The sequence below is a fragment of the Oncorhynchus gorbuscha genome, linkage group LG08 (genome assembly GCF_021184085.1).
Source record: "Oncorhynchus gorbuscha isolate QuinsamMale2020 ecotype Even-year linkage group LG08, OgorEven_v1.0, whole genome shotgun sequence".
Lineage (NCBI taxonomy): Eukaryota > Metazoa > Chordata > Actinopteri > Salmoniformes > Salmonidae > Oncorhynchus > Oncorhynchus gorbuscha.
In genome coordinates this window covers 20162209-20184538 of record NC_060180.1, presented here as the reverse complement: position 1 = coordinate 20184538, position 22330 = coordinate 20162209, and the positions used below count along the sequence as shown (strand labels likewise).

The window sequence follows — 22330 nt, the reverse complement described above, 5'->3', positions numbered from 1 at the left end:
ACTTGTCCTCTTGCTCAGTTGTGCACCAGGCCTTCACACTCCTATTTCTATTCTGGTTAGGCAGTTTGCACTGTTCTGTGAAGGGAGCACTACACAGCGCTGTACGACATCTGCAGTTTCTTGGCAATTTCTCGCATGGAATAGCCTTCATGTCTCAGATCAAGAATAGACAGACGAGTTTCAGAAGAAAGATATTTGTTTCGGGACATTTTGAGCCTGTAATTGAACCTACAAATGCTGATGCTCCAGATACTCAACTAGTCTAAAGAATACCCGTTTTATTGCTTCTTTAATCAGAACAACAGTTTTCAGCTGTGCTAACATAATTGCAAACGGGTTTTCTAATGATCAATTACAAAACCCTTTTGGATTAGCTAACACAACGTGCCATTGGAACACAGGAGTGATGGTTGCTGATAATGGGCCTCAGTACACCTATGTAGATATTCCATAGAAAATCTGCCGTTTCCAGCTACAATAGTCATTTACAACATGAACAATGTCTACACTGTATTTCTGATCAATTTGATATTATTTTAATGGACACATTTTTTTGCTTTTCTTTCAAAAACAAGGACATTTCTAAGTGACCCCAAACTTTTGAACGGTAGTGTAAGTATGTATGTTTGTGGTTTCTTTTGTGTCAGACATTTGCCATAAACCACATATATTCTCTTTTCAATTTAAAAAGAAGTTAGCTAATATTACTAATGCCACTGAGGTCTTATTGATTCTGCTTTCCGGAAAAATCGCAACACCAGTGGAACTATGAAAACACATTTGAGACTATGTAAAACCACTATAGGAAGGTCAAAGAAAACAATCTCCCTGCAACAATGGGTGCATTTTATTACAATTTAATTAATGTCATTGTGTGTTCATGGTCAGACATGGCAAATGATTATAGAACCATAATGGATCATTTCACCAGAGTGGTTAGTTAGTGTTTATTGATGGAAATTGCTGATGGAAACTCAAAAGGGCATGAGATTGACTGTAGGATAAAATATAAAAATGTTGCAACCATTTTCTAGCCCCTGATGTAAGACTTTTTAAACTGTGAAGTATAAAAGCTCCCTTTAGCCAAAATAAATTACTTTCAGAGACACACTTAATGCTCTAAACGTTGACTTCATTTGCAGGCGTAATCACAAACCCCAATAAAAGAGAACAGGCTTACTGCCACTTAAGTAATTAAACATTGTGGTCGAAGGGGAAAAATAGGAATTAATGCCGTTGACACAGGCCTATCCCTTCCCAATGACACCTAATTGAAACCTGATGAACGTCTGTGCCTGCGATATCAAAGTTCCTCCTGCACCCTCTCCACATAAGTCATTCAATAGCACTTAGATGACAGTTTCATCCCAGAATCTCTGTGGCTCCGCTCTTTCACAGACTCCATAATGCCCAACACACTCAACACCAGCAAAGGACGCCTTGAAATAAATTACACGTTAATTGTAATTACTGGTAGGCATGGTAAATAAACAGGCCTGGAAGTGGAAAGTGTACAAGTGCGGGGCAACTGGGGTTCTGACACGTCAGAATTGGCAGTCTTAATTGTATGTTTCGGCCTCACCATCATCGCTCCATCTTTTTCTCCCCTCTTTTTCCCTCCTGTCGGGGAAGACAGTGATTACCCCTGTGCTGACGTGCGGTATAATGGTATCAGCGAGCAGACAGAGCAGTGAATTAAATTGTATCTGCAGCCGTACTGAAGCCTTGATGAGGGGGCAGATGCCTTTGTGGTCTTATCATTATAACACAATGGTCATGTTGTCATCAACCTTGCCATCGTCAATTGAAAAGACGTGATTGTGTGTTGGGGCTTTTTTTCTCTCCCTCTTCGTCCCGTCGTTTCTTTGTGAATAGGAGCAATTTTCTCAGAGCTATGAAATCACGTAATAGGTCCTAATATGCAGCTGCTTGGCATAGCAAGGCAGCCTCTATTAAATTGGAAGTCAAACAAAATATGTGTTTTTTGGCTGGAGAAATACTAGATGTATGAGCAGAAGCCACATTTATTCAGATGAAAATCCCTCGACTGACGTGATTACAAAGAACAACTATTTCAACCATCTCTGACATATTTATACCTTCTAAAATTCCAGAGATCAAATTACTGGCTTGAATGGTTTGTGTGAAGCATTTTGGTTTTAAGAAAAAAATTCCCTGCGAAAATACACACAAATGTGCTTGAAATACAATGCATTTCTATGTGTGGAAGGAAACAGTAATAGTGGAGAAAAAGCAGAGAAGACGCTTTAAGTGTCATTTTGCATATTGAATTTACAAAAGAAAATCATGTATGTTTCTCTGATATAATTAAAGGTTAATCAATTTGCATTGACAGAAGTGGCAAGCAAAAGAGTAAACAAAGCCGTGTTACTGCCTAAAGGGTGTGTTTTTTACCCAAGTTAAATGACAAACACACATTGTTCATAGTGAGTCCAGGGTTCAAAGGTCACTGCAGCAGAGATAGTGTGGTTGATAGCATGAAAAGAATGCTATGGTAAACATTACATAATAGAACTGTAGGTGTTTACAGTTCCTCCTGTACAATCCCTGACTTGTTTCCAATTATGCATATGTTACCACGAGGAAAACAATAGCAACCTTATATGTAAGTATATCAGATCAATATTAGATCAATCATCTTTGACGAAAGATGGATTTGACTAAAACATTTGTTTTTGAATGTTCTCACCTTTTTGAAACTCTTCAAGCCTTTTGATTGCCTCGTCTCTTTCTGCCTCCATCCGTTGACACTGATATGACCAAAGCACAAAAGAGATAAAATTTTATTTATTTACATTGGTGTCCTACCTTCATTGAGCCAGTCTTTGCAAGATCATACTCCACTTGAACTCAATCTGAGAACGACATTTCTGTGGGAGAACAGTTTTTTATTTTTTATTTTATTTCACCTTTATTTAACCAGGTAGGCTAGTTGAGAACAAGTTCTCATTTGCAACTGCGACCTGGCCAAGATAAAGCATAGCAGTGTGAACAGACAACACAGAGTTACACATGGAGTAAACAATTAACAAGTCAATAACACAGTAGAAAAAAGGGGAGTCTATATACAATGTGTGCAAAAGGCATGAGGAGGTAGGCAAATAATTACAATATTGCAGATTAACACTGGAGTGATAAATGATCAGATGATCATGTACAGGTAGAGATATTGGTGTGCAAAAGAGCAGAAAAGTAAATAAATAAAAACTGTGGGGATGAGGTAGGTGAAAATGGGTGGGCTATTTACCAATAGATTATGTGCAGCTGCAGCGATCGGTTAGCTGCTCAGATAGCTGATGTTTGAAGTTGGTGAGGGAGATAAAAGTCTCCAACTTCAGCGATTTTTGCAATTCGTTCCAGTCACAGGCAGCAGAGTACTGGAACGAAAGGCGGCCGAATGAGGTGTTGGCTTTAGGGATGATCAGTGAGATACACCTGCTGGAGCGCGTGCTACGGATGGGTGTTGCCATCGTGACCATTGAACTGAGATAAGGCGGAGCTTTACCTAGCATGGCCTTGTAGATGACCTGGAGCCAGTGGATCTGGCGACGAATATGTAGCGAGGGCCAGCCGACTAGAGCATACAAGTCGCCGTGGTGGGTAGTATAAGGTGCTTTAGTGACAAAACGGATGGCACTGTGATAAACTGCATCCAGTTTGCTGAGTAGAGTGTTGGAAGCAATTTTGTAGATGACATCGCCGAAGTCGAGCATCGGTAGGATAGTCAGTTTTACTAGGGTAAGCTTGGCAGCGTGAGTGAAGGAGGCTTTGTTGCGGAATAGAAAGCCGACTCTTGATTTGATTTTCGATTGGAGATGTTTGATATGGGTCTGGAAGGAGAGTTTGCAGTCTAGCCAGACACCTAGGTACTTATAGGTGTCCACATATTCAAGGTCGGAACCATCCAGTGTGGTGATGCTAGTCGGGCATGCGGGTGCAGGCAGCGATCGGTTGAAAAGCATGCATTTGGTTTTACTAGCGTTTAAAAGCAGTTGGAGGCCATGGAAGGAGTGTTGTATGGCATTGAAGCTCGTTTGGAGGTTAGATAGTTGAGGTCATGAAGATGATGGACTCTGTAAAAAGGCTTCCCAATATGAACCTATGTGAACCTTAACAAGTGCTATATAAACAACCACCACATAGCTGAAAGTGAAATGATGAAAGCAAAATCCTCCAAAATTCAGACTGTATTGATATCTCAGAGGCACAATGCATACAATACATATGATATGAGATTGAACGTTTATCACAACAGCATGTAAATCTGATGTAATACAATTAATGAGCTCTTTTCCCTCTTGAAAGCATTGCAGTGAAAGTACTGGCTAGTTTAAAGAGTCCTGAGTATTATAATATGTACAGGGCAGTTTATGTTCATTTGTTTTGTCTGTCATGCTAAAATAACCACTATCTGGAGAATTGTATGGAAATGGCACTGATTGAATTTGCCTCCAGGTTTTCCAGCACCATATCTGCCATGATTCTAAGCCCTGCTATTATAGCACCACAATAAAGCATCTCTCTCTCTCGCTCTCTCTCTCTCTCACACACACACACAGTCTCTCTTTCACACGTACAATCATTTAAAAAAATAAGAAAACCTTTATTTTCTTTCATCATTAATCACTATCAATCATTAAGTGCAAACACAGTTGAAATTACACACACCTCCCCAAGACCTGTTGCATGGATACCTATACACATTAACTGAACAGTTATAACAAGCCTTATACAACACTGACCTCCATGGTGGCTCTCTCATGCTCCCTCTGAAGACCCTCATACTCATGGACAGCTGTAGGGATCAAAGGATTCCAGTCAGTCATCTTCAACTGTTCATCATCCCATAAGAGGAAACATACTTGAACTCTTATTGGGTTTCTTAAAACAGAACAACCATGTGGAAACATATCTATTAATTCCAACCCAATGACTGCCTCACATGCTAAGTGAAACATGACTAATACTCACACAAACCTTAACAATTATCTCAATGCTCTGCTACATATACTTGAGGTAGTTTAGATTAAAACCACACAAAACAATGTTTATCAATATAGAAAGACATGGAATAAAGGTTGTTCCACACCCAGCTGTTTGCCAAGATCATCAGTGCCTCATGAGCGAGCCTTTTTACAAGGTCTGGGCAGGCTTATGTATAGTTCGCTCCATAAAGCTGCATCTATGAATGCCTGGATCTTTACAAAGAACTGGATGTTGGAATGTATAGCCACTGTGAAAGGAGATCGAAAACATCAACAAACACGCATTATTTTAATCATCATTTAATGTTGAAGCTCTCCCTTGGTCCATTATGTTTCATTCTCAGGAGGCATAACAATAATAGATTCCTACACAGTGGTATGATAAAAGTCTACTACTGTACATTAACTACTACAGTTGAAAATAACTGACTTACACTGAACAAAAATATAAATGCAACAATTTCTAAGATTTTCCTGAGTTACAGTTTACATGAGAAAATCAGTCAATTCAAATAAATGAGGCCCTAATATATGGATATCACATGACTGGGAATACAGATATGCATCTGTTGGTCACAGATATCTTTAAATAAGGGACGTGGATCAGAAAACCAGTCAGCATCTGGTGTGACCACAATTTGCAAGGCATATCTCCTTCGTATAGAGATGATCAGGCTGTTGATTGTGGCCTGTGGAATGATGCCCCACTTCTCTTTAATGGCTGTGCGAAGTTACTGGATATTGGCAGGAATTGGAACACAATGTCGTACACGTTGATCCATAGCATCCCAAACATGCTCAATGGGTGACATGTCTGGTGAGTATGCAGGCCACGGAAGAACTGGGACATTTTCAGCTTCCAGTGTACAGATCCTTGTGACAAGTGGCTGTGCATTATCATAATGAAACATGAGGTGATGGCAGCGATTGAATGGCATGACAATGGGCCTCAGGATCTCGTCACGGTATCTCTGTGCATTCAAATTGCCATCGATAAAATGCGATTGTGTTTGTTGTCCGTAGCTTACGCCTACCCATACCATAACCCCACCATCACGAGCCACATCACAAGGCACGTTGACATCAGCAAACTGCTCACCCACATAACGCCATATTGCCATCTGCCCGGTACAGTTGAAACTGTGATTCGTCCGTGAAGAGCACACTTCTCCAGCATGCCAGTGGCCATCAAAGGTGAGCATTTTCCCACTGAAGTCGGTTACGACGCCGAACTGCAGTCAGGTCAAAACCTCGGTTGAGGACAATGAACACGTAGATGAGCTTCCCTGAGACGGTTTCTGACGGGCTGTGCAGAAATCTTTCGGTTGTGCAAACCCAAAGGTTCATAAGCTATCCGGGTGGCTGATCTCACACAATCCTGCAGGTGAAGAAGCAAGATGTGGAGGTCCTGGGCTGGCGTGATTACATGTGGTCTGTGGTTGTGAGGCTGATTGGTCGTACTGCCAAATTCTCTAAAACGACGTTGGTTGATAAATTCACACTCAATTCCCTGGCAACAGCTCTGGTGAACATTCAGTCAGCATGCCAATTGCACGCTCCCTTAAAACTTGAGAAATCTGTGGCATTGTGTGATAAAACTGCACATTTTAGATTTGCCTTTTATAAACTAAAAACATTTATCATAAGAAACTAGCTCCCTGGTATACAGAAAGTACCCGAGCTCTTGAAGCAAGCTTCCGGAAAATTGGAACGGAAACACCAAACTGGAAGTCTTCCGACTAGCTTGGAAAGACAGTACCGTGCTGTATTGAAGAGCCCTTACTGTTGCTCGATCATCCTATTTTTCCAACTTAATTGAGGAAAATAAGAACAAGCCGAAATTTATTTTTGATACTGTCGCAAAGCTAACTAAAAAGCAGCATTCCCCAAGTGAGGATGGCTTTCACTTCAGCAGTAATAAATTCATGAACTTCTTTGAGGAAAATATCATGATTGTTAGAAAGCAAATGATGGACTCCTCTTTAAATCTGCGTGTTAGAAAGCAAATGATGGACTCCTCTTTAAATCTGCGTATTCCTTCAAAGCTCAGACTCTATGACAACTAAACTACTGAAAGAGCTGCTTCCTGTGCTTGGCCCTCCTATGTTGAACATAATAAACGGCTCTCTATCCACCGGATGTGTACCAAACTCACTAAAAGTGGTAGTAATAAAGCCTCTCTTGAAAAAGCCAAACCTTGACCCAGAAAATATGAAAAACTAATCGGCCTATATCGAATCTTCCATTCCTCTCAAAAAAATTTAAAAGGCTGTTACGCTTCCTGAAGACAAACAATGTATACGAAATTCTTCAGTCTGGTTTTAGACCCCATCATAGCACTGAGACTGCACTTGTGAAGGTGGTAAATTACCTTCTAATGGCATCAGACCGAGGCTCTGCATCTGTCCTCGTGTTCCTAGACCTTAGTGCTGCTTTTGATACCATCGATCACCACATTCTTTTGGAGAGATTGGAAACCCAAATTGGTCTACACGGACAAGTTCTGGCCTAGTTTAGATCTTATCTGTTGGAAAGATATTAGTTTGTCTCTGTGAATGGTGTGTCCTCTGACAAATCAACTGTAAATTTCAGTGTTCCTCAAGGTTCCCTGTTAGGATCACTATTGTTTTCACTATATATTTTACCTCTTGGGGATGTTATTCGAAAACATAATGTTAACTTTCACTGCTATGCGTGACACACAGCTGTACATTTCAATGAAACATGGTGAAGCCCCAGAATTGCCCTCACTAGAAGCCTGTGTTTCAGACATAAGGAAGTGGATGGCTGCAAACGTTCTACTTTTAAACTCGGACAAAACAGAGATGCTTGTTCTAGGTCCCAAGAAACAAAAGAGATCTTCTGTTGAATCTGACAATGAATCTTAATGGTTGTACAGTCGTCTCAAATAAAACTGTGAAGGACCTCGGCGTTACTCTGGACCCTGATCTCTCTATTGACGAACATATCAAGACTGTTTCAAGGACAGCTTTTTTCCATCATCCATTGCAAAAATCAGAAACTTTCTGTCCAAAAAAATTCATCCATGCTTTTGTTACTTCTAGGTTAGACTACTGCAATGCTCTACTTTCCGGCTACCCAGATAAAGCACTAAATAAACTTCAGTTGGTGTTAAATACGGCTGCTAGAATCCTGACTAGAACCAAAAGATTTGATCATATTACTCCAGTGCTAGCCTCCCTACACTGGCTTCCTGTCAAGGCAAGGGCTGATTTCAAGGTTTTACTGCTAACCTACAAAGCATTACATGGGCTTGCACCTACCTACAGTATCTCTCTGATTTGGTCCTGCCGTACATATCTACACGTATACTATGGTCACAAGACGCAGGCCTCCTAATTGTCCCTGGAATTTCTAAGCAAACAGCTGGAGGCAGGGCTTTCTCCTATAGAGCTCCATTTTTATGGAATGGTCTGCCTACCCATGTGAGAGACGCAAAGTAGGTCTCAACCTTTAAGTCTTTACTGAAGACTCATCTCTTCAGTGGGTCATATGATTGAGTGTAGTCTAGCCCAGGAGTGTGAAGGTGAACGGAAAGGCTCTGGAGCAAAGAAAAGCCCTTGCTGTCTTTGCCTGGCCGGTTCCCCTCTTTCCACTGGGATTCTCAGCCTCTAACCCTATTACAGGGGCTGAGTCACTGGCTTACTGGTGCTCTTTCATGCCGTCCCTAGGAGGGGTGGAGTGGGTTGAGTCACTGATGTGATCTTCCTGTCTGGGTTGGCGCCCCCCTTGGGTTGTGCCGTGGTGGAAATCTTTGTGGGCTATACTCGGCCTTGTCTCAGGATGGTATGTTGGTGGTTGAAGATATCCCTCTCGTGGTGTGGAGGCTGTGCTTTGGCAAAGTGGGTGGGGTTATATCCTTCCTGTTTGGCCTTGTCCGGGGTATCATCGGATGGGGCCACAGTGTCTCCTGATCCCTCCTGTCTCAGTCTCCAGTATTTATGCTGCAGTAGTTTATTGACGGGGGGCTAGGGTCAGTTTGTTATATCTGGAGTACTTCTCCTGTCTTATCCGGTGTCCTGTGTGAATTTAAGTATGCTCTCTCTAATTCTCTTTCTTTCACTCTCTCGGAGGACCAGAGCCCTAGGACCATGCCTCAGGACTACCTGGCATGATGACTCCTTGCTGTCCCCAGTCCACCTGGCAGTGCTGCTGCTCCAGTTAACTGTTCTGCCTGCGGCTATGGAATCCTGACCTGTTCCCCGGACGTGCTACCTGTCCCAGACCTATTATTTGACCATGCTGGTCATTTATGAACATTTGAACATCTTGGCCATGTTCTGTTATAATCTCCACCCGGCACAGCCAGTAGAGGACTGGCCACCCCTCATAGCCTGGTTCCTCTCTAGATTTCTTCCTAGGCAGTTTTTCCTAGCCAACGTGCTTCAACACCTGCATTGCTTGCTGTTTGGGGTTTTAGGCTGGGTTTCTGTACAGCAATTTGAGATATCAGCTGATGTACGAAGGGCTGTATAAATACATTTGATTTGATTTTGTCCCCAGCATAAGGTGCACCAGTTTAATGATCATGCTGTTTAATCAGCTTCTTGATATGCCACACCTGTCAGGTGGATGGAATATAATGGCGAAGGAGAAATGCTCACTAACATGGATGTAAACAAATTTGTGCACCATATAACAATCAGCATTGGTTTCTTAGTAGATTCTGAAAAACCTGGTCAAGTACTATTTCCTTTAGGGTACAACATTCAAGGTCACGTGAATACTCAGCACTGCTGCTCTAACACCACATCATGCTGGCTTACCGCACCCTACCCCCAACGCCTCCTCTCTCTGAATGTAGTGATTCATTTTTTGCTGCAGTTTCACACTCAATGTGTATTCAGACCACACTGACCTCGTATGCACCTTTTGTTATTCCCCCTGCGATGTGTCTGGAAACATTTATTGAATAAAGAAATATGAGGAACAGAAAGATAGTTTAAATCAAGTGTGATGACCATCCGTTATGAATTAATGTCTGTTTTGTGGTGAGAGAAATAAGCCTAGAACTTCTGAGGAAGTTCTATATATATATGGCTAAAGACACAGAATGACGCATGAGAACTTCCTCAGAAGTCTACTATTGTTATTCAATAGATATGGCAAGGTCTTTCTTCAGCAAGGGCAAATTAAAAATGTGTGCAAAATAAACAAAACAACATTGAAAACATAGATAAGACCCCTAAGATAAAGCTAGGCTACATTATTCCTTACACCATTTCCCTGAACGCAACAACAGCGCTCAAACTAATGAGTACTAAACTGTAGACACAAATGAAGACAGAAAAAGTCATACGTTTAATTCAAGTTAGGTTACATTCGGGTTGAAGACGTGTTATTTACATGCCTCGAACCACACCGAAAAAAAATTGGCTACGTATCCATGTTTAATGTCAACGGTTAAGGCTATGAAAGAGCTGGTCATCGAACTGAAAATACAAAACGAATATTTCTAACAGAAAGCTACAGCCTTCACTCTAACCTAGCCATGCGACTAAGAATAACTCTTACCTTGATTGGACAGCTCTGTAATGATTTTCATTTGAAATAGTTCCTCTTGGGCCGCCATTGTGATAAAGTACATTTACAGTACACATCGAGGTGGTTACACATTACGTGCAACAGGAAATACATTGATACCGCGACACACCTGTGCACAAATCTCACCTTTGGCCATTGTTAAATCTGAACTAGGCTTCGAATGCTTGTTTTTTCCCTTGATCAAGGGTTTGTGTTGACTTGGACTACAGTGCATTCGGGAAGTATTCAGACCCCTTGGCTTTTTCCACATTTTGTTATGCTACAGCCTTGTTCTAAAATGAATGAAATAGTATTTTCCCCTCATCAATCTACACACAATACCCATAATGACAAAGCAAAAACTAGTTTTTAGAAATGTGTACAAATTGGAGTCTTCTTGGGTATTATGCTACAAGCTTGGCACGCTTGTATTCTCACCCCCCCCCCTTAAAAGATTTAGATGCACTATTGTAAAGAGGCTGTTCCACTGGATGTCATAAGGTGAATGCACCAATTTGTAAGTCGCTCTGGATAAGAGCGTCTGCTAAATGACTTAAATGTAAATCTACCAACCTCAATATTAGGTGTGTGCATTGTCTGGTGAGATTACAAACATGTCACCCTTCATAATTCTGAAATACATTTATTTATGGACAGGAAAACACAGGAATCAATAAACACACAGATCCTATTTCTGCAAACAAATAATTAACAATGAAACAGGGGAATGTTTAGTATTATGTTTCTTTTAACAGCACATACATACAGCAAACAAAATGTAAACATCATTTTCTTTCGATAGTAATTACACCAAGCAACAGAGGCCAAAAAGAAATAACCAATCACAGTTCACACAAAGGTCTATATCTACAAGACCATTTCAAGTGGCCCAAAAGTTTGTCAAATATTGAAACCCTTACCTCATGCCTATAAAAGTAAACATTTAAGTAACAATGATGTTCGGTCGAATGAATGAATGAAGTGCTATCTTCAGGGTGACAAACATATTGGACAAATTCAAACCATTGAAATGTAAAAGAGAACATAACATAACAATTCCTGTCAAGCTCGAATGTATAGGATGTTTTTATATTTTTGGAAGATTGAATTTAGTTTAGGTGGGGACAGCATTCAATAAACAAAACCTAGCAGTAAAATACCCCAATAAATAAACAGGATCATTCTTTGATTTAAGGGCAAGTTCACATCTCTGAACAAAATGAAGTTACAATCACAGACACTATCCATACGAGTTTCTGGACACAGATACAGTAGAATACATCTAGAGGGAGCTGAGATCATTGCTCTGTTCTCTGAGTTGGTCGGGGGGGGGGGGTCAACACTTGTCTAAGGGGGTCGGAGCTGCTGAAGGCACTCAGTGACGAGCGGCAGACTCCCTCGGGTAGAACTCGGCCAGGGTGCTCTGGGGAATCCTCTTCAGCATCTCTTTGGGGAAGATTCTGAGCAGCTGCCAGCCAATGTCCAAGGTCTCATAGACGGTCCTGTTGTCATAGGGGCCTGAGGGATGAAGTGACAGCATTTTAGGTCTCGAATGCTGCAACATTTGACAATATTCCTTATGACGACTAGTTGACAATTAACTCATTCAGTGGTTTAAATAGGTGTATAAATACAACAATATTCCCCAGTGATTGAGATCTTTTTCATAACACTTGTTGTAGTCGACTCAAGTCAACGTTAGGTCATGGTGCTAACATGTCTGAAATGCACCTCACAGCTTACTCTGTCGGGAAAGGTATTATTGATGGAATAGATATTAAGTCAATCATATGGTGTCACAACAGGTTTACATGCAGTATATCCCTGTGATGCATAGCCTACAATAGTGCAATCCCTACTTTTCAATCTCATCAAATCACATTTTATTGGTCGCATACACATATTTAGCAGATGTTATTGCGGGTGTAGCGAAATGCTTGTAAATCATCTGAAGGACAAGACGACCGAACTTTTGTTCTTTGCTGAAAAGATGGCTCCATTTGTCTCGGTTTCAACAGAGACAAGATATGCAAAAGTCTGACATGACACTTGCATTTCACAGTATTTTAATTTAATTCAGTAGACTCATCAATTCTAATGAGATTCTCATTTTAATGGATCGCATTAGGCTTTGACTCAAGGATATTCAGGCTCACTATACACTAGGCTGGATGGAAAAGCTCACAAATCCGTGCTTTAGCAATCTCATCACTCCAAGGACAAGTGTGAGAATAAGTACGGCATAATGCTTTGATGACACAAGTCGCTGAATGACTTGTTGCATCTGACACCAAGGTGTTGAAAAAGACTGACAGTATGTATCTGACATGAAGTTTGCCATTGGTTTTGCTGATGAAAAATAATCATGCCTGAAGGCATTGAAAATAACTTTTACTAGATTTTTACTCAATGTACTTCAGAAAGTAGCAATAACAGCATGCAATGCCAAATAGGACATATCTTGTCCTTTGTTAGAGCTAAGATCTGTCAAAACGCAGTAAAATACATCCAAAATCAAGCTATGCAACATTTTATAATATTCAATAAGATTATTAATCCAATAATACTATTTTTTGTATTTTATTGGGCAAAATCAATCTCCATTTTAATATCACACTTGAATGACAGCGCTATGCAGAGTGGATTTCTGGTAATAAGGTATAATAAGGTCAGAGAACTAGGGCAACACAAAATGGGTCACGATTTCAAGGAATGAGTGGAATGAAGGTAGCATAAACATAAGATACAGGAGAAGCCAAGGTGGCAAAGGTATAATATCTCATATTTAACGTAACAGTATTTAGACAAGTAAATAAAATCACCAGACAAGATCTCAGAGCATGCGAGTGTCAATGACCCGGCAGAGTGTAGCCTAATGCCTCCCACTTAACGGTGTGAAAAGACTGCCAACACTCCCATTTATTCTGTTACCAAATACCTGACCTCAGGGGAATGTCACATACAATGCGGTTGCCGTGCTCCTGTTTTCACCTTTTGATTTCATACAACCATAATTTCAGGTTGTTATTGTAAAAGAGAAGTGTATTTTCAATTACTTAAATAAAGGTTCAAATTTCAAAATAGTTTCAATAGCCATGCGCTCTGCATGTGGTGTTACTGTCATAGGTCGAGTCTCATCCGATTTTTCAGTGTCTTACCCTGAGCGATGAAGTTCTTCTCAAACTTCTGCAGGAACTCCAGGTAGAGCAGATCATCGGAGGTGAGGGCCTCCTCTCCGACCACGGCCTTCATGGCCTGCACGTCCTTACCAATGGCATAGCAGGCATACTGAGAGGGACAGAGGCATGGGGATGGAAAGAGAGAGAGAAGAGTGGGGAGGTCAGAAACTTGAAGCTGTTCTATGCAACAAACAATTCATGTGTATTGTGGTTCAATAGAAATTAGGCTTGGTTATAGAGGATATTTTGGCACTGTGCAGAGTGACAATAACTACCAGCTGGTTGGAGACATCAGCATGGTCTTTACGGGTCATTCCTTCACCGATGGCGGACTTCATCAATCGAGACAGAGAGGGCAGCACATTGATGGGTGGGTAGATCTGAAGGGAAAGAATGAAATAAGAGAAGTCAATATTCAACAAAGAAATAGTAAACAAATTATCATTGGACAACTGTCAGGAGAGAGAATGACAGTACTCAATAGCTATAGACACTACTTAATAGCGAGGTCACAAGGGGTTGTTCGGAGACGTATAAGCGAGATATGGGAATACCTGTCTGTTGTGCAGCTGTCGGTCCACATACACCTGTCCCTCAGTGATGTACCCAGTGAGATCAGGAATAGGATGGGTGATATCTGGAAAACACAGTTTACATGGAAGTCAAGAGATAATATCCAGGGTTCAATTCAAGCCAAATTAAGTCGCCTTTGTCAAACCTATACACGCCCACATTCAAACACATGCACAGTCCTAGATCACTTTACCCAAAAGAAATGTCAGGAACCAGGCATACACTTTAAATGACTACAACTTACAGTTTAAGGACATTGAAATAAGTGTTTTGATCTACATCCCCAAATTTAGTGCTCTAAAATATTCTGCCACAATTGTTTTCTGATGTTAAAAAGGGGGACTCCCAATCAAAAACAGACTGGAGGCCAATCACAGAAGTTGCTATAGTAACAGCAAGCATAAAAATAAAAACTTTTTTGTGCTCGTCAAACCCAGACAAAAATAGGAGATTCAATGGAATTGCTCATGTAAAAAGTTAATAAAAATGTATATTTAAATAAATATATATTTTTAATTATCTAGGTGGTTTGTTCTTGGAGATAAGCTGGCATATGTCTTACCATCGTTGGGCATGGTGAGGATGGGTATCTGAGTGATGGAGCCGTTCCTGCCCTCCACTCTGCCGGCACGCTCGTAGATGGTGGCCAGATCAGTGTACATGTAACCGGGAAAACCACGACGGCCAGGGACTTCCTCTCTGGCAGCTGACACCTGGGGAGACATGGCACATACAAGTGAGCCATAAGTGGAACCAGGGTATAAGAGATGGGACCCAGAACACAAACTACTCCACTTCTGAACATTTATTCTAACAGCGTATGATGAGCATTAACTCATTCATTCATTTATAGCAAGGCTTCCCTAACTCAGTCCTCAGAACCCCAAGGGGTGCATGTTTTGGTTTTTGCCCTAGCACTACAGATCAGATTCAAAAACAGTTAACTAATCATAAAGCTTTGATCATTTGAATCAGCTGTGTAGTGTTAAGGCAAAAACCAAAACATGCACCCCTTTTAGTCCGGAGGAGAGACATACAGTACCAATCAAAAGTTTGGACACACCTACTGCTCGTTCAAGGGTTTTTCAGATGTTGTTTTTTACATTATACAATAATAGCGAAGACATCAAAACGATGAAATAACATGGGGAATCACATAGTATGCAAAAAGGTGTTATAAAAATCGAATTATATTTTACATTTTTTAGATTCTTCACAGTAGCCACTCTGCCTTAATGACAGCTTTGCAGACTCTTGGTATTCTAAACTCAGCAACAAAAAAAAAATCCCCTTTTCAGGACCCTGTCTTTCAAATATAATTCGTAAAAATCCAAATAAATTCACAGATCTTCATTGTAAAGCTGTGTGAAGCTAAGTGTCAGTATAGAGACAAAGCAGAGTCGCAATTCAACGGCTCAGACACGAGAGGTATGTGGCAGGGTCTACAGTCAATCATGGACGATAAAAGAAAAACCAGCCTTGTCGCAAACCATGATGTCTTGCTTCCAGACAAACTAAACAACTTCTTTGCTCGCCCGAGGACAATACAGTGCCACTGACACGGCCTGCTACCAAAACCTGCGGGCTCTCCTTCACTGCAGCCAACATGAGTAAACCATTTAAATTTATTAACCCTCGCAAGCCTGCAGGCCCAGACGGCATCCCCAGTTGCGTCCTCAGAGCATGCGCAGACCAGCTGGCTGGTGTGTTTACGGACATATTCAATCAATCCTTATCCCAGTCTGCTGTTCCCACATGCTTCGAGAGGATCACCATTGTTCCTGTTCCCAAGAAAGCTAAGGTAACTGAGCTAAATGACTACCACCCCGTGGCACTCACTTTTGTCATCATGAAGTGCTTTATGAGACTAGTCAAGGACCATATCACCTTCACCCTACCTGACACCCTAGACCCACTCCAATTTGCTTACTACCCCAATAGGTCCACAGACGACGCAATCGCAATCACACTGCCCTAACCCATCTGGACAAGAGGAATACCTATGTAAGAATGCTGTCCATCGACTACAGCTCAGCATTTAACACCATAGTACCATCCAAACTCGTCATTAAGCTTGAGATCCTGGGTCTCGACCCCGCCTTGTGCAACTGGGTCCTGGACTTCATGATGGGTCGCCCCCAGATGGTAAGGGTAGGTAACGACATCTCCACCCCGCTGATCCTCAACATTGGGGCCAACAAGGGTGCATTCTCAGACCTCTCATGTAGTCCCTGTTCACCCATGACTGTGTGGCCATGCACGCCTCCAACTCAATTATCAAGTTTGCAGATGACACTACAGTGGTAGGCTTGATTACCAACAACGAGACGGCCTACAGGGAGGGGGTGAGGGCCCTCGGAGCGTGGTGTCAGGAAAATAACCTCACACTCAATGTCAACCAAACAAAGGAGATGATTGTGGACTTCAGGAAACAGCAGCCCCCTATCCACATCGACGGGACAGTAGTGGAGAGGGTTGAAAGTTAAGTTCCTTGGCGTACACATCATGGACAAACTGAAATGGTCCACCCACACAGACAGCGTAGTGAAGGCGCAGAAGAGCCTCTTCAACCTCAGGAGGCTGAAGAAATTCAGCGCGTCACCAAAAACACCCAAACTTTTACAGATGCACAATCAAGAGCATCCTGTCGGGCTGTATCACCGTCTGGTACGACAACTGCTCCCCCCACAATCGTAAGGCTCTCCAGAGCCTATTAGAGGGCAGTGAGTTCTGCACAACGCATCACCGGGGACACTGCCTGTTCACCCCGCTATCACGCAGAAGGCAAGGTCAGTACAGGTGCATCAAAGCGGACACAGAGACTGAAAAACAGCTTCTATCTCAAGGCCATTAAAATGTTAAACAGCCATCACTAACATTGAGTGCCTGCTACCAACATACTGACTCAACTCTAGCCACTTTAATAATGGAAAATTTGATGTAATAAATGTATCACTAGCCACTTTAAACAATGCCACATTATAGAATGTTTACATACGCTACATTACTCATCTCATATTTACATTACATTTAAGTCATTTAGCAGACGCTCTTATCCAGAGCGACTTACAAATTGGTGCATTCACCTTATGACATCCAGTGGAACAGCCACTTTACAATAGTGCATCTAAATATTTTAAGGGGGGTGAGAAGGATTACTTTATCCTATCCTAGGTATTCCTTAAAGAGGTGGGGTTTCAGGTGTCTCCGGAAGGTGGTGATTGACTCCGCTGTCCTGGCGTCGTGAGGGAGTTTGTTCCAAACTCCACCATTGGGAGCCAGAGCAGCGAACAGTTTTGACTGGGCTGAGCGGGAACTGTACTTCCTCAGTGGTAAGGAGGCGAGCAGGCCAGAGATGGATGAACGCAGTGCCCTTATTTGGGTGTAGGGCCTGATCAGAACCTGGAGGTACTGAGGTGCCGTTCCCCTCACAGCTCCGTAGGCAAGCACCATGGTCTTGTAGCGGATGCGAGCTTCAACTGGAAGCCAGTGGAGAGAGCGGAGGAGCGGGGTGACGTGAGAGAACTTGGGAAGGTTTAATGGCACAGGCAGGGAGCCCAGCCAACAGCGAGTTGCAGTAATCCAGACGGGAGATATACTGTACTCTATACCATCTACTGCATCTTGCCTATGCCGTTCGGCCATCACTCATTCATATATTTTTATGTACATATATTGTTATTACTTCCTTTACACTTGTGTGTATATAAGGTAGTTGTGAAATTGTTAGGTTAGATTACTTGTTAGATATTACTGCATGGTCAGAACTAGAAGCACAAGCATTTCGCTACTTTAACATCTGCTAATCATGTGTATATGTGACAAATAAAATTGGATTTCATTTCATTTAAAGGGTTTAAACACTGTTTCCCATTCTTGTTCAATGAACCATAAACAATTAATGAACATGCACCTGTGGAACAGTCGTTAAGACACTAACAGCTTACAGACGGTAGGCAATTAAGGTCACAGTTAAGAAAACTTAGGACACTAAAGAGGCCTTTTTACTGACTCTGAAGAACACCAAAAGAAAGATGCCCAGGGTTACTGCTCATCTGCGTGAATGTGCCTTAGGCATGCTGCAAGGAGGCATGAGGACTGCAGATGTGACCAGGGCAATAAATTGCAGTATCCGTAGTGGGAAACGCCTAAGACAGCACTACAGGGAGACAGGACGGACAGCTGATCGCCCTCGCAGTGGCAGACCACGTGTAACACCAGCACAGGATTGGTACATCTGAACACCACACCTGCAGGATGGCACCAACTACCCGAGTTACACCAGGAACACACAATCCCTCCATCAGTGCTCAGACTGTCTGCAATAGGCCGAGAGAAACTGGACTGAGGGCTTGTAGACCTGTTGTAAGACAGGTCCTCACTAGACATCACAGGCAACAACGTTGCCTATGGGCGCAAACCCACCGTCGCTAGACCAGACAGGACTGGCAAAAAGCGCTCTGCACTGACGAGTCGCGGTTTTGTCTCACCAGGGGTGACACCATTCTGTATACTTCTGGCCTTTCTTTGGACACTGTTAACAAACCTCTAAAACGAGCTTCAATGCCATATAACACTACTTCCGTGGCCTCCAACTGCTCTTAAAAAACACTAGTAAAACTAAATGCATGCTCTTTAACCGATTGCCGCCCACCCGACTAGCATCACTACTCTGGACGGTTCTGACTTAGAATATGTGGACAACTACAAATACCTAGGTGTCTGGCTAGACTGTAAACTCTCCTTCCAAACTCATAAAGCATCTCCAATCCAAAATTAAATCTAGAATCGGCTTTCTATTTCGCAACAAAGCCTCCTTCACTCATGCTGCCAAACATACCCTCGTAATACTGACTATCCTGCCGATCCTGACTTTGGCGATGTCATTTACAAAATAGCCTCCAACACTCGACTCAGCAAATTTGATGCAGTCTATCAGTGCCATCCGTTTTGTCACCATATACTACTCACCATTGCGACCTGTATGCTCTCGTTGGCTGGTCCTCGCTACATATTCGTCGCCAAACCCACTGGCTCCAGGTCATCTATAAGTCTTTGCTAGGTAAAGCCCCCTTATCTCAGCTCACTGGTCACCATAGCAGCACCCACCCGTAGCACGCGCTCCAGCAAGTATATTTCACTGGTCACCCCCAAAGCCTATTCCTCGTTTGGCCGCCTTTCCTTCCAGTTCTCTGCTGCCAATGACTGGAACGAATTGCAAAAATCGCCCCACTAACTTAAAGCATCTGCTGTCAGAGCAGCTTACCGATCACAGTAGCTGTACACAGCCCATCTGTAAATAGCCCATCCAACCAACTACCAACCTTATCCACATGTTTTTTTTTCTGCTCTTTTGCACACCATTATTTCTACTTGCACATCTGTACATCGATCACTCCAGCGTTAATTGCTAAATTGTAATTACGTCGCCACTATGGCCTATTTATTGCCTTACCTCTTTACTTCATTTGCACACACTATATACAGATTTTCTATTGTGTTATTGACTGTACATGTGTTTATACCATGTGAACTTGTTCTCAACTGGCCTACCTGGTTAAATAAAGGTGAAATAAAAAATAATAAATGGTCAGATTCACGTTTATCGTCGAAGGAATGAGCGTTACACCGAGGCCTGTACTCTGGAGCGGGATCGATTTGGAAGTGGAGGGGCAGTCATGGTCTGGGGCGGTGTGTCACAGCATCATCGGACTGAGCTTGTTGTCATTGCAGGCAATCTCAATGCAGTGTGTTACAGGGAACACGTCCTCCTCCCTCACGTCGTACCCTTCCTGCAGGCTCATCCTGACATTACCCTCCGGCATGACATTTACATTACATTTAAGTCATTTAGCAGACGCTCTTATCCAGAGCGACTTACAAATTGGTGCATTCACCTTATGACAATGCCACCAGCCATACTGCTCGTTCTGTGCATGATTTCTTGCAAGACAGGAATGTCAGTGTTCTGCTATGGCCAGCGAAGAGCCCGGATCTCAATCCCATTGAGCACGTCTGGGACCTGTTGGATCGGAGGGTGAGGGCTAGGGCCACTCCCCCCAGAAATGTCTGGGAACTTGCAGGTGCCTTGGTGGAAGAGTAGGGTAACATCTCACAGCAAGAACTGGCAAATCTGGTGCAGTCCATGAGGAGGAGATGCACTGCAGTACTTAATGCAGCTGGTGGCCACACCAGATACCGACTTACTTTTGATTTTGATCCCTCCTTTATTCAGGGACACATTACTCAATTTCTGTTAGTCACATGTCTGTGGAACTTGTTCAGTTTGTGTCGCAGTTGTTGAATCGTGTTATGTTCATACAAATATTTACACATAATAGGTTAACTGAAAATTTTTTAAAAGCAGAGGTTTCTTTTTTGCTGAATTTACACACACACACACACACACACACACACACACACACACACACACACACACACACACACACACACACACACACACACACACCCTCTAAAGGAGGACAAAATAATAGGAATTGGATTTGACTAGTAACACTGTACTATATTCTCATTTAAATCATCTGTTGTGAAGTGTTATTCAAATCACCAAAAGGAGGTCAAGCACTGACATTTTCTCAGCAGACATAGTATAAAATAAATGACTCTGAACCCAGGCCAAAGCACTGTTCAAATTGTTCAGTTAGTTGAATTCAGAGCAGAAAGGCACTTGCATTCAGAGGATGGAAATAGCCAACACTTGTGAACTGTGGATTAAATTCAAAACTCGGCCTTCGAGCGGGTGAATGGGAAAATAAGTTAAATGTTAATGCCCCTTGTCAGTCTTTGTAAGTGGTTAAATACCCTACAAGCCAGAGTCTTAGCTGAGGTTTTACTGAAACAGCACGTGTGCCCAAGGTTACAGGCAGACAACAAGGGAAGGGAGCTATGTTTTCAGATGAACATAAAACATTTCAAACTCTCGTGAGGCTGGAATATTGAAACATCAAAATATATGTTCTGCTACATAAGGAATATTACAGGCATAAAATAGAAGAAGGTCTGTCTCACCACAGAAAGCTTCACACTAAGCTTCGAAGAATTAATTTGAGGCATTTCCAGAAGGCCACATTATCCTGCCTTTCACCGAGAACACAAGGGGACATTAGAGAGATCATCAATTGGCCAACACCTCCTAAGATGTTTAGGAGCCAAGGTTTGGTAGTCCAAACGACTTCCTTTTGAAATAGTGTTACTATTGCTGGGGGATTCTGTGCTAGTTATCAACATATGTGCAGGGGTTAAAGCAACAACAAACAAAAAATTCACATGACTGAAACTTAAGTCTATCTCAGATCTATTGTCTGCGGCAAAGTTAACTTTCTTACATGAAAGGGGAGGTTATGATCATCATTATTTTACAGATCGAGGATAATTTTGTACATGTATTAAACAGAGTTTGACCAATTCCAGTCCCCTTGCTTAGGGGGTCCTAAACCATGCTTCAAACTCTTAAAACTGCATTTGTAAAACGATGTCACGTGCAATTATTTTTTAAAGAGTAGAGAAATAAACATGGTAGCAATGTAAAACTGGTATCCAAAACTGCTTTCAAAAGTGTTTTCCCACAAATGCATTAAGAATTGTTGTGCATTGACTGCTTGTCAAAATGCGTTTCCTTCAGGTAGCCTAGTGGTTAGTGTTGGGCCAATAACCGAAAGGTTGCTAGATGAAATCCCTGAGCTGACAAGGTGAAAATCTGTCATTCTGCCCCTGCTGAACAAGGCAGTTAACCCACTGTACCTAGGCCATCATTGTAAATAAGAATTTGTTCTTAACTGACTTGCCTAGTTAAAAAAAAAAGTTTAAAAAAATATTTAAAAAATAATAAATGCCATGTAATTAAAAATTACATGGCATTTATTTGGGAATATATTCGTAGAACAGACATGCTTCGGTCTGTGTTCGGCTAGGTCATCTCCATAGCCTAATAAATTACCTTTTGGGGTTTGACTGGTCTGGGGGTTGATCACTTACAAATCTCATGGTCTTGACTCGGAGTTGCAAAAT

General features: G+C 42.0%; 2 protein-coding genes across 2 annotated transcripts in view; both read right to left on the bottom strand.

Annotated features, from left to right (window-relative positions):
• Positions 1–10838, bottom strand: part of LOC124041306 (shootin-1-like) — a 43764-nt gene extending 32926 nt beyond the window's left edge. Inside the window, 3 exon segments of the mRNA XM_046358751.1 lie at positions 2711–2771; positions 4764–4816; positions 10542–10838. Of these exon segments, the coding sequence (XP_046214707.1) occupies positions 2711–2771; positions 4764–4816; positions 10542–10614 (187 nt within the window). The 5' untranslated portion in view covers positions 10615–10838.
• Positions 10839–11177: 339 nt separating this feature from the next.
• The window catches only part of LOC124041305 (V-type proton ATPase subunit B, brain isoform-like), a 46944-nt gene continuing 35791 nt past the window's right edge, over positions 11178–22330 (bottom strand). The window contains exons 10-14 of the mRNA XM_046358750.1: positions 14865–15015; positions 14284–14366; positions 14005–14109; positions 13709–13838; positions 11178–12068 (exon numbers count right to left, since the gene is read on the bottom strand). Of these exons, the coding sequence (XP_046214706.1) occupies positions 11926–12068; positions 13709–13838; positions 14005–14109; positions 14284–14366; positions 14865–15015 (612 nt within the window). The 3' untranslated portion in view covers positions 11178–11925. The remainder of the gene's footprint in view (positions 12069–13708; positions 13839–14004; positions 14110–14283; positions 14367–14864; positions 15016–22330) is intronic.